At 37.7% G+C, this 12901-nt stretch overlaps 1 protein-coding gene across 3 annotated transcripts in view; it reads right to left on the bottom strand.

The window, feature by feature from the left end:
- PARD3B (par-3 family cell polarity regulator beta) overlaps positions 1–12901 on the bottom strand; it is a 421427-nt gene that overhangs the window by 174112 nt on the left and 234414 nt on the right. For 2 of the 3 annotated variants that reach the window (XM_054069863.1, XM_054069865.1), the window contains 2 exons: positions 4936–4956; positions 1118–1162 (listed from right to left, as the gene is read on the bottom strand). In XM_054069863.1, coding sequence (XP_053925838.1) covers positions 1118–1162; positions 4936–4956 — 66 coding nt within the window. The remainder of the gene's footprint in view (positions 1–1117; positions 1163–4935; positions 4957–12901) is intronic. The other variant, XM_054069864.1, reaches the window with a different exon arrangement.

Genomic DNA, 12901 nt, shown 5'->3' with positions numbered 1-12901 from the left:
TAGCAGTGAATTCCACTGATCTTTGGAAAACTGCATTATGTTGCAATGTTCGTAATAATTTTTCTGCACAAGAAGAAACTCAAGGGCAGCATCCCTAGTTTCTTCAAATTGACAAGTTAATTTCTTTGAAGGTATCACATTCCCTAAACAAAAACTTAAAAGAATTTCTTCTCCTCATAAATGATAATATTACAAGACATGAAGTACTCCTTGATTCAGAAAGAGAATCCAAGAAGTTCACAGACTTAGGAAAGATGCCAGAGAAATTTAAAAAGAATTTGTCTAAGTTCAGGAAAAGGTCTTCAGATAAAGGAAATCCACACCAGAGAACTATAGGACACCCAGCTGCACAGACAAGAAATACCACAAACAATCCAGAATCTCATAGCGGACCTTCCTTTACATGAATCCAGACTTTTAGTTTTATCAAAGAAATGGAAAAAGGCAACATGCAATCACACTAAAAAGGGGAAGCCTGAAACTTAAGTGTTTTCTACTATCAGAAGAGATGAGATTGCTGAATAACTTCAGCTTTCTAGAAAGTTTAAGGTTTCTTACGTCAGCTTATACACAGCTTGTGAAAAACCACAATCTTATGTGACATTTCCTTCAAAGTTCTTATAATGGCCTGAAAAGTTTAAGAAAACATGAGTTATTTCTACTGCACAAGCATACTGAAAGGAAAAGGATCCTTTTTGTTCAGTCTGTAGAAATTTTTATTGTTATCTTCAATATTCCTGGTAACGTAAGTGGAACTTGGAACAAGAAGAAAGAACAAGAAATATTTCTATTTCTCAAAATGTACACCGTTTAAGTTCCCACACTCCACAAGACATGCTGCGTTTGCCTCTGCTTGAAAGGCATTTTCTTCAGTTTACACCACCTGTACTGAAAAAAAGAAAAAGTTACAGCTCTTCCTGCAAATGACTTGGCTACATCAGTGCCTGGCAAAGAACAGTCCCTAATTCATCACCGTACAAGTTGGAGTCAGTGCATACAAAGTAATGCCTTAATTTGCAATTCTTTTAGTCACCGTAGTTGCTGTAAGCTCATTTCATTTACTTCCCATACTACTTTCAAGTTGCTGACTTTCCTGCAAAATAGGAGAACAGCTTACCTGATTTGTGTCCGGCCAACAAACCAACTTTGCTTTCATCTGCCACTGGAGGAATAAAAGAAAAGACACAAAGATCAGAAACTTATTTAAATTCACAAGCCTTGCAAATACTGTCATATTACTTCAGATACATAACATCTTAAATCTTTAAATAATAATAGTTTGTAAAAAGTCTTTTTTTACCTAATCCACCTGGAGCGTTTCAATGTCCAAAGATCTGAATCAAAGCCCACTGAAACCACTAAAAGGACTACCAGCCATCCTTGTGGGTTACAGATCAGGACCTCAGCATTTACACGCTCAAAACTGAGTTGTCAGAAGAGCAATTGCATTTGTAAATAACTCATCTTGCCAGACAAATTACAGGGCATAGGAGAGTTGTAACATTTTCAGATCAAAGAGCTCAACTGGCAAAAAGAATCCAGATGTGGAAACCTTCCCATCTGCAAGACATTTCAGTGACTCACAGGACCCTCTGCAGACAATAAGGTCTCCCAAAAAACGATCATTTGTTTTTTTCTATACTATGGTATATTTTGTTTCATCTGTAAACCATTCCTTTCTAGTATTGCACATCATCTTATGAAGACAGACGCTTACAGTAGCAACAGTTTGCAGACAAACTAGTGGAGGAGCAAATTCTGAATGTAACAAAAATTGTACTTTTTCTTCAGTAACTTTCCTTCAGTCTATTATCATATATCTCAAGAAACTAATTAAAACAGTCTCCCAGAGGGCTGAGGGGAAGAACCAATCACCATTTCTTAAAATGAATTCTATGCAAAGAAATGGTGCTAATGTAACGTTAGGGATGATAAAACAAGTACAGGAAATGAATGTTAGGGTTGAAAGCTTATCCTTCAACCCTGCCTGCCCAAGCACTCCCTTATATTATGCCTTAAAATGTGATCTCTTTATACGATAAAATAAACTGTCAAGTCATACCAAAAACACTATAAATGGGCATTTACAGAAGCTTTGCATAGTGGTCATCATAAAAAGTTTACATACAGTATTATCTGCAATGATACAGGAATGTGCTATTTTTGACCCATGAAAGAGCAGTATGGTAGTTATTGACACCTAGGAGCTGCTGCTGGGAAAAGAATCACAGTAAGTGTTTTCTTACACTCTTTCCTTATTTCACTTTCAGGGAATCAGCAACAGATCCAGGACTAGGATTCACAACTGGAACCATGAATCCACAACTGAGCACTGTGGACTTGATCTAAGAGGTCTTTTCCAACCTAGTGATTCTACGATCTCTTTTCCACATTTGTAACCTGATTGTCATCTGATTATCAGCAAAATTACATAGTGTAGTTCTACTGTGAGATGCAGATACTGCTGTTTGAAATGCTATGCAGAGATGCTGCAAAACAAGAGAGCAGGGAGGCTGGTCAAAATTAGAAGTGCAACCAAAATCCAGGGCAGTTCTGTACTCCTTGTCCTTTAACCTTTCTTGCAGTTTTTTTCTAGCCCTTAGAAATGACAACTATTTAGCTCCTTGCTATGCAGTTTGATCATATTATGCAAAATGACCAGACAAGTATTTGCTATAAGGATAGTTCAGACTTGTTTTCCCCCTCTCTCCCTCCCAAATTTACCTTTAAGAAACAACAACCCTTGAAAATTCTAGTCCCAAAGGTTAGTGTTTTGACAAGTTATGACTGTGTGAAAACAAGGGATTATAATGGAAACTGATTTGCAACCTTAATTATAGCAGTCACTAATGGCAACCACTGTAATATATGATAATTACTTGGAGCAGGTTATGTTATAGTACATACAAGCTTTAAAAAAATAGATACCAAGGTTCACAGCACTTTGTAAAAACTATGCTGATAACTTGGTTTGCCTGAAACTAAGTTTTAAATTATTAAAAGGGATAAATCCATTTAACTTAATCATACTTTACACACTAGCTTCACACACAAAAATTAGATTTTAATACTGGAGGGAAAAAAGGAAGAATAAAATGATTAGAAAATGAAAAATAATCTTACCAGAATACAAAGTTTGCATTATGAGTTTAAGCATACACACCAAAACTGGGAAATGCAAAAATTAAAGTTTTATATCAAAGTTTGAGCGAAGTATGTGTGCCCCTCCATGGGGTAATTTTCATTTCATGAGTTATTATGCTTAGGTAGTGACTCCTAGGCTGGCCATCCTTCACTAGACTGAATAGGCATGGCACAGCCAAGGCTGCTGGATAGACCAATCCGGTTGGAACAGAAAAGAAGGAAAAGGCTAGCAGGAGATAAATACTTTGTATGCGAAAGTTGAAGACTTTGTAACTGAAGATTTGGTTTAGGAAGTATGCAAGATGTCCTGTTCCACAAAATAGCATTTGAAAACACTGCTCTACATGATATTAAAAATTCATGCAACCATTCATTTGCGACAAATGTAGTATTTCTCTGGCTATCTTCCTTGGCTTTTGAAAAATAACAAGAGCTAAGTGGAAATTTCTTTTCCAAGATTCTACTAGTGTATTTACTAGGCCTATCTTTGCAGGAAAGCCCATGAAAGATTTTAAATGGGGGAAAAAAAAATACTGTCTGCTCTTAAAACTCAAATGAAAAAAATCTGATCATTTTTATATTGCAACATCAAAAAGTAATGATGTTGTATCTAACTTTGAAAAATTTCAGCTCAAGAGCATCAGATTTGGGAAAGTGCAGTGCCAGACAGGAATATATCAGGAAAATATTTCTAACAACATTTCAATGGCAACCGTTTTCATGAGGACCGTAGAAGTGCCATGTATTCTTGAGCTAGAATTCTTAAACGCGAAACATTTTAAAAAATGAAACCACCTAATCTGGAGACTGTAAACACAAAACTCAAACAAGAGTCTGGGAAGGATCAATGCAAGGGAGTAAATATGGTAACAATTGAGAAGAAACTTCTCCTTAACTTCTAAAATAAAGAAATACTTCACATTTTGAAATGTCCCTGGAATTCCAGAGGACGTTATGGTCTTGAAGTTATTTATGTTTCTCAGTGTAAAATACACCAGCTCTTTTAAAACAGCATCTATAATTTAGGAACCGCATTTTCACCACAGAAGCCAGGTATATATTTGCTGTCAATACTCAAAGTAATTGCTAAGATAAGAGTGACAGAAGTTCAACAGCTGTTTAATAAAAGCATGGACATCTGAGGCAGTAGCAAGACCACAATTCTGAAACATGGAATATTACCAATACAAACAAATCTTTCCAGCTAATAGCATACAATCACAAATGGTAAAAAACCCAACTGTCCATACCATGAATAGTCAGACGCATTAAGATTTCCTATGCTAAAAATCTCTGGAGCGCTGCTTTGCTTTAAGAAAATAAGTCGTATTATTCAGCAACAGCAAAGCACTCACCAATGCATTCATGTCCTTAATCTCTTGCTTGCTATTTGTGTATTCTACTCAAGATAACCAAGGGAGCCATTTTATTTGAGTTGCATGATTTTTAATGGGTTAGTAGACAACAGGCCTTATGTACGGCCTCAAAGTTTGTGTCAAAATACAGTTCAGGTTTACTTAAAGGTCAACTAAGGTTTAGAGAAGCACCAATCAATGCAGCTGCCAATTGTGATAACTAATTTCCCTCCTTTTGCCCAGTTCAATCACTGTACCATTATAACATTTTTTCCCAAAACAAGGACTTACTACTGTTCACAAGATACAGGGTAGTACCATTCAACTTGGTGCCTCTTTTCTGAGGGATCAGTTTCATTCACTGAATAAGAACTACTTAAAAACCTCTAAACATGTAAAAGTCACTTGCATTTCTGCTGGACAAACTAACACGTACCTTTGAAGACCAGCTGTAATTCTGCACTCCGAAAAGAAGCAAACAAGGATCAAGATTACAATTAATGAGAAAGAATAAGAAGAGAAATTGAAACACCAAAAAAAAAAAATCCTTCAAGACAAATCTCCCAATACATTTATTAGTCTATAGGAAGCCAAATATAAAATTTCTTATTATATATAATCAATTAACAAGAGCTCTATTCCCAAACCACATACACAAATTATACTTCCGTGCTTTTTAGAATCCATCAGGTCCTATGGTATAGACACTCGAAAATAAAGCAAAGCTACAAACTGCTCACTGTTTTTTTCTGATGAACTGCATCCTTACCCAGCCCTTTCATCATAATGAAGCACTGCATCATCAATTAATTTTAGTCAATGATAGAGCCAATGACATAATTCTCCTGCCATTTTTATTTTCTTGGCAAAGTGTTTCCCCATCTAGGAGCAGCATAAATCACTCAGAGAAATGGTGTCAAATGCTGGCTCACAACTATCACTTAGAAAGTGCTGCTTGCTATTCTAGGTTTGCCCTGTAGTACTGCCTATCAAGACCAAAGGCTTTTACACAGAAATCTACAGGAACAATACAATTGTGTGTATTAGGAAGAGTAAACTTGCATTGTCTTAAAATATTTTCCTTCAATAATTCCCCCCCTCTCCTCTCCAGTGACAGTGAAACGTCACAGAAGGGGACCATCTCTCCTCTTCTGAGGTCACCTGGTCCCCCACCTGCTACTTATTCTTGAAGGATTACGAGTCCCTGACAGATTTCTGTTTACTTCAACGCTAAAAAGCAGTGACACTAGCAAAAAAGCTTGCACAAGGGCTAAGGATAAATTATACTCATGCAGTAAAAAAGGAAAACCTTTTCCAAAATGGCATCTAACGCAACTTTTGAGATGCCCTGTTCAGCACATTCAAAGACAGGAACAAATCACATCCAGATCAACATTCTGGACTCTCTTTCTCACTGTACAAAGTTTTTCTTTAATTAGATTTTTCAGAACAATTTTGTTAGAACTGATTTAATACCTCAGTTGTATTCAGAGAAGAACCCCAAGGGACACATCTTGTGTGTCAGCATACAAGAATGAAAATACCTAGGCTTGTATTCACTATTGCTACTACTTGCTGTTGAAGAACCATCCGTGCAGTTGATGCTGTCTTCTGGACACATTTACCTTTAAATGGAAGGTTTCTCATGGCAGAATATAACATTGTTTTACAATTTCCCAGCCAGCGTGATATAAATTCTTTCACTTTTTTCTAGTAGCACAACAACTACTAACTCCTGAAGGTTACACTGCTAATTGAGGCCATCACGGCTTCTTTTACACTTTTAGTCTTCTTTAGTCCTCTCTCACCCCTAGTTCCAAAAAAACTGTACCAGGCTAAAACTGATCCAACTCCCCCGCTACACATCTCTCGCATGTCATTAACACTTCTTGCAGACTCCTGGGGTTAAACCACAAGTTCCTAATCTAATCTGCCATTCACTGCCTGAAAACATTGATAGGGAGCAGATTTCAGACAAAGTGTAATGAATAGATTTACAATAAATTGTACTTAAAAGTTACTTCGTTATCATCTGTACTTTCTTTCTCATAGTAACTATACGTTAAATTAATTGCTATTTCCTCCCTGTAACACTTTAATAATTTAAGTGCATTAACAGCCCAACTCACTTCAAACTTGCACTAAAGCAGTGTAAGAAACTACCACCTCAATCATGTGTTACCATTTTCTCAGCTCTCTCACCATCAGAGTTGGTAGGATGCTCCCACTCTGCCCCACCGGAAGCCTCTTTGAATCTCAGAACATGTCTACAAAACCAGTCGAAAATGCTGCTATTCCCCCCCCGCTACTTTTGCCTTTGTATCATGGCTCACCTTCCTCTCAATTGCAGCAACACAGATTTGGTGTAAAATTGAGTAACGTAATTGGCCTTGTTAAAAGCCTTTCTGTTCACACAGAATAAACCTAATTTCAGTCTCATTTCAATTCAATTCACATTACCCTATCACTTAATAAATGATTTTGTTTCATTCCCTACTTAAAGATCTTACAAACAGAAATTTGAAAGTCATTTAAACTAAGAAAGCTACATTGTGTTCATTTCTAATTCTGCAGAGTGGCCTCAGAAAATGTACATCTAATCGGACAGGACTAGAAAGTTACTCATGACATAAGCAAGAGTAATTTTAAAATCCGTCTTGACCCTTGACCCCAAAGACAATCACAGCCATAAGAAGTACTTTTTCCCAAACCCGTGACACTTTGTTCTTGAAAAGTCTTGCTCTTCAAGAGATGATTAGTTAAATTACTGTTACAAGCCTGTAACACTGAAAAGTCTGTTAGAATTCACAGCCATCTTCTTCTCCATTTCCTCATTAATGCTCTAATGAACTTAAATGGCTCCTAAATGCAGTTCTGAAGTTGGTTTCAACCCAAAGTGGCCTGACAAATGTATTCCATACATACAACGTGGTTAACAAAATAGTAATTTTAAAATACGAAACCACTTTTTGTCCCACTAATACCATAATTCTCACTAGGGACCTCCCAAAACATATTCTTTTAATTGTATCTGAATCAAAACAGTTTAAGTTGAAGAGTAATCTCCATTAGCTCCTAATTTGTTTAAGTTGTGAGATATTTATTTCAATATCCAAAAATATATTCGGAATAATCTGGTTCAGAGCAAACCACGAATTAGCTGTAGCACCTTGACTGCATTTTCACATCCTTCTGGATGTGAAACACTGGTTTCTCTTCATTTTGAGATGTTTTAACAGTATGAACTGTAATCGAATGCACTTCTTCACTAACAAAGAAGTTCGCATTTAGTTAAATATTGACTTCCTTGCAGAATACTCCATACCTTGCATATTCATTTCCTAATTATTCCTAAACACACAAGTTGGCCAATATCTTTAATACATATGCCCCAAGGTTAAGAGACTCCGAGTACGTCTAATGATGTTTTAGAAAACGATATTTCACTCACATTTAAAATGAAGCAAAGCACATTTCTATTTCTTCAGGCTGTTGTGCTTGATCAGTTAAAATATACGGGGTTTTGCTTCACATGGGCAAAGAAAGGGGGAGCTGAGCAGTACCTTGGGATAGTGGTCATGGACTATTATACCAACATCCTCAAATATAAATCTACGCAGTACTTTGCCTGAATTGATACAAAACAAAATTGCTATATACTCATATGATTCAATTTCATGTTGCTTCAGGTTAAAACAAGCCACACTTTCATGTGTTTGAATACAATTCCCATGGCTGTAGTTTTTACACTACATTTATGCATAGCCTAAATCACTCCTCTGCATAAAGGTTTATGGAAAATAAGGGTGTTGGACATAAATAATAAAACACCTTCTTTCCATTCTTTTTCTTACAGCACAGATTTTCACCTTCCAGAACAGCATTAAAAAAAAAAAATCATACTGCCATTCATTGTCTGCAAAAATTACCTTTTTAATACAGTTAAAAAAGACAAAAGCCACTACTGAAAATGGACTCTGATGAATTAATACAAATAAATTCTTCTCTAGACAAGTGTGGTAATGTATGGAAAAAATATGTGTGTCTAGAAGGTTGTTAGAGGACAGAGAAAATTATCTCTCCAATGACTTGTATGGAAGCCATTGAGGATTTCTTCATTTTCTATCTATTCATCTGCTGTCAAGTTTCAAAAAGTGTACCACTTCAGTGGCAAGGGACAAATCAACATTTATTTCTAGCATTTCTGAATATGTTTTGCTTATTTTTAACACTGAGCTATAAGCACAAGTGCAAACTTGGCATGCAGTCTAAGTCAGACTTTGGTCGGCCCTGCACGTATTACTGAAACCACACTATGAGGAGACTCTTTTCTTTGCCAACATATTCAAACACTGTCATCCATAACAAAAAAATTTATGCAATTGAGTGGATGTGTCAAGTGCCAGGATCAGTAGAGGGAAAGGAGTGGCTGTGCTCTTTTGTCAACAGCAGTTCAAAATAAAAGCAGACAGAGCAAAGAAAAGATGTACCATAAGACACAAGGTATGAACTCTACCAGTGATCCAGAAAGCGCTGTCATTATCTCAACACTGGAGCAGGGAAGAACATTAGGACTTATCGCTGACATGGAACTAATCTGTACCCTATTGCTGGGAATGAAGCTGTAAATTTTGAGAAGTCTTTGACCACTGTGTAAATGAAGGACGCTACAGCAGGGAGTCACCCTGCCTCCATGCGCTTTGCAAAAGGTTCTGCTCATGGCTGCAAAACCAAAGAAATTATCACAGTACCACTGTAGTTGCCTTTATGTGTTTGATTTTTTTTAATTCCTACAACGTAAACTCAGTATCTCGCACATGCCACAGATTTTTACTTTGTTGGGTTCTTTTTTAAGTAGGTTCAAGCAAAAACTAATGTACAAAAAAATGGAGTTCTTCAAACACAGACAATGCTGGTTTTGGATTCACGCTACTCATGAATTTAGAAGTTAAGATCAGTGTCTGTTCACACAACTCACAGCACATGCATAGAGCCCTGCCTAAAAAACTCGGTGGCAGTGGTTCACACTCTCTGCTCCTGTCCAGCCATCCAATCAAGAACACAGAAGTGCACCAAGAGTCAATAAACTACACCATATTTGCCCTGCTGGCAAGTAATCTACAGCTTTTGCTGCAAGTGCCAAGTTCCTTTCATTGCAAGACTTACTCTGCAGAGTGACAATGACAAACTGACACAACATGTTAGCAGTGCTGAACACTTTCTGATTGCTCATCCTTATTTCCTGATATTATTCCCTGTGTAAATTAATTTATAGTTCTTATAATTATTATTTTGTAAATACAATTGGAGAACAGATTAAGCACTCAAAGGTTTCTGGGCCTAAAATGTATAAAACTGAAAAGGTAAACATCAATGTTAAATGGGTTCCACTGTGAAACTATGTAATTAAAGACCAGTCTTCACTTAACAGATTCACTTTTTGTGTATTTATCAACTCTCATCAAAGCTAGAAAGACCCTTACTATACAATTTCATTAGCTCCCTAATTTAATGAATTCACTGTTTTCTCATAAGGTACACAATCTGTAGAAATATTTGGATTCTTGGGTCTCTTGTGTTTAAAATGTTCTGTTATCTGCCTTTGATGGTCCTTCTGATGGTGATGCCACTGTGTAATCCATGCCTTTGTAATCTTATAATTAGGCAATGGATGCATTATATGCATTTCAAAGTAAAGTGGAATGTTTCCTAAGTGAATAGCAATACAGATTTTACATTTATGCCCTGTACTACACCAATTCTGTTGTCTACTGAGTTTACGATGTTGTTCTGGACTAGAGACACAGGTGATTTCTGGACCTTGTAACCTGAAAGGCCGGTTATGTCTTCCCAGATCTGTGGAGACACCCGATTCAGAGACAACTTAGTTTAAAAGGAAAGAATCCGCATCCAAGTCCCATTTTAAAGTCTAAGAGCTCTCCTTCTAGACTCCAATTCTGTGAATTTTCTCTTCATCACGTTAGGTTTATTTTTGAAGGAAGTGGCAGAACTTGAGAACAAAAGAAAAGCAGTAAGCAGCAGTGTCCATGGCTACTGGAAAAAGAGGACCCAACAGTTATATAACCATTTTCAGACAGGGGACACCTTCTCTCCGTTACCAAATGCTCTGCACAGTTCCTCTGCAGTGCTCTGCAGGTTGGGGTGGGAAGTTACTATGGGTCATGATTGCAGTTAAGTAATGAGCAAAATATAAAAAGAAACTAGGAAATAACCTTCCTTCCCCAAAAATCCACTTTAGAGTGTGCACTGTATGAATGCTCTATTTGGAAACAGTTTTATATACAAATAAATGCAATTTTATTTCCATTAGAAGCATTCTATGCAAAAAACGTGCACAGTAGCGGCAGAGAAAGGGGTGAGAATATGTGAGAGAAAAAAACCAGTTACTTAAGATTTTCTTGTTTCTTCTCCTTTTACCCTTCCAGCCTGAAACTCCTGTTTAAGATCTTTCAAAAGGTGGAAAGTCAAACATGGTACTTCACTGCTTGCTAGAGAAGAACTGCAAAAGTTCCTAGCTTTCATCTTCTCTATTTGCCAAGCTATGTGCAAGCAATTTTACTTTGTCTTTTATTATATAAAATCACAAGATGGGTGTGGTTCTGTCATAGTCCCTCCAGTTCTTTAAATAACTATCTCAGGTAAAGAGATTTATCTTCATATCACTGTACATGAGAAAGACAAAGCATTAGTGCCTCCAATCAGACTGATTATCACTTTTGGGTTTCACCTTCAGAGCAGAAGGGGCATGTTAAAACAATGAGCAACAATTTTTGAACAATCTTAAAGACATTTTCATACCTAATTTGTATTTTATTTTTTGCATGTGATTTTATTTTAGTTTTTAACCACTACGATTTAATGACTTATATACATTACCAAAGCATTGGGTTTGGGTGTTAAGAACAGACTGCTTACACAGATTTGAATCTCTCAATATAAGTGAATACAGACCAGGGCAAAAGGAAGTACAAGCTACCTGGCAGTTCTGAATATGCTCTCAAGCGCAGAATTTTCTATTCCTGCTTGTAAACATTCTTTCTACTTCTGTGGGAGCTGTAGGTAAACCTTTCCAAAAGGTTTTCTAGTATACTACATGCAATATATGTTTTGGCTCAAGTCTATAAACTCATTCCTCTGTTGAGTATTTCTATTCTTAAAAAAAAATTATCTATATGTCAAAAAGGTGGAACTGAACTGCAAAAGGATTAATTTCTGGTCTAGTCATGCAGTAGCTTTAAAATTTTGCCTTAAGAAGTCCCTTAGAATGTTTTTTTATCCATTCTTATCATGCATTAATAACTACTTGAATTCCCTTACACTCCATTAGAGAAGTACACACATTTTAGGTTACATTAAAATATTGCATTAGGATGACAATAAAAATCAACGACACAAAAACAAAAGACCAATGTGCAGCATTTCAGGAATTAAAAAATCAGCACCACTATATTGGGTTGCGTGTCAAGGCTTCGGTAGCAGGGGATGGCAGGGGTGGCTTCTGTGAGAAGCTGCCCCTAAGTCTGACAGAGCCAACGGCAGTCGGCTCCAAGACCTACCCACTGCTGGCCAAAGCTGATCCCTTGAGCACCAGAGGTAGCACCTCTGTGATCACATATTCAAGGGCAAAAAGCGTGCACAGTAGCAGAAGAGAAAGGAGTGAGAACATGTGAGAGAAAAAAGCCTGCAGGCACCATTTTCAGTGAAGGAGAGGGAGGTGTTGTTGCAGGTGCTGGAGCAGAGATTCCCCTGCAGCCCATGGGGAAGACCATGGTGAGGCAGACTGTGCCCCTGCAGCCCATGGAGCTCTATGACAGAGCAGATATCCACCCACAGCCCTTGGAGGACTCCATGCCAGAGCAGGGGGATGCCCGAAGGAGGCTGTGACCCCGTAGGAAGTCCACACTGGAGCAGACCCCTGGCAGGACCTGTGGACCCATGAAGATAGGAGCCCATGCTGGAGTAGGTTTGCTGGCAGGACTTCCGACCCTGTGGGAGGGCCAGGATAGAGCAGTCTGTTCCTGAAGGACTGGACCCTGTGGAAGGGACCCACACAGAAGCAGTTCATGAAGAACGGCAGCCCCTGGGAAGAACACATAGGAAAACTTCATGGACGACTGTTTCCTATGGGAGGCACCCACAGTGGAGAAGGGGAAGAGTGTGAGCAGTCCTTCCCCTGGAGGAGGAAGGAGCAACAGAGACAACGTGGGATGAACTGACCACAATGCCCACTCCCCATCTCCCTGCGATGCTGGAGTGTGAGAATTTGAGAGGGAAGCTGAATTCAGGAAGAAGGGAGGGGTGAGAGGATGGCGTTTCAAGATTTGTTTTTATTTGTCATTATCCTATTCTGATTGGATTGGTAATAAACTAAATTAATTTTT

Source organism: Cuculus canorus, chromosome 6 (assembly GCF_017976375.1).
Source record: "Cuculus canorus isolate bCucCan1 chromosome 6, bCucCan1.pri, whole genome shotgun sequence".
NCBI lineage: Eukaryota > Metazoa > Chordata > Aves > Cuculiformes > Cuculidae > Cuculus > Cuculus canorus.
Note: the sequence above shows the minus strand (reverse complement) of the source record. Positions and strands in the feature narration are given on the sequence as shown.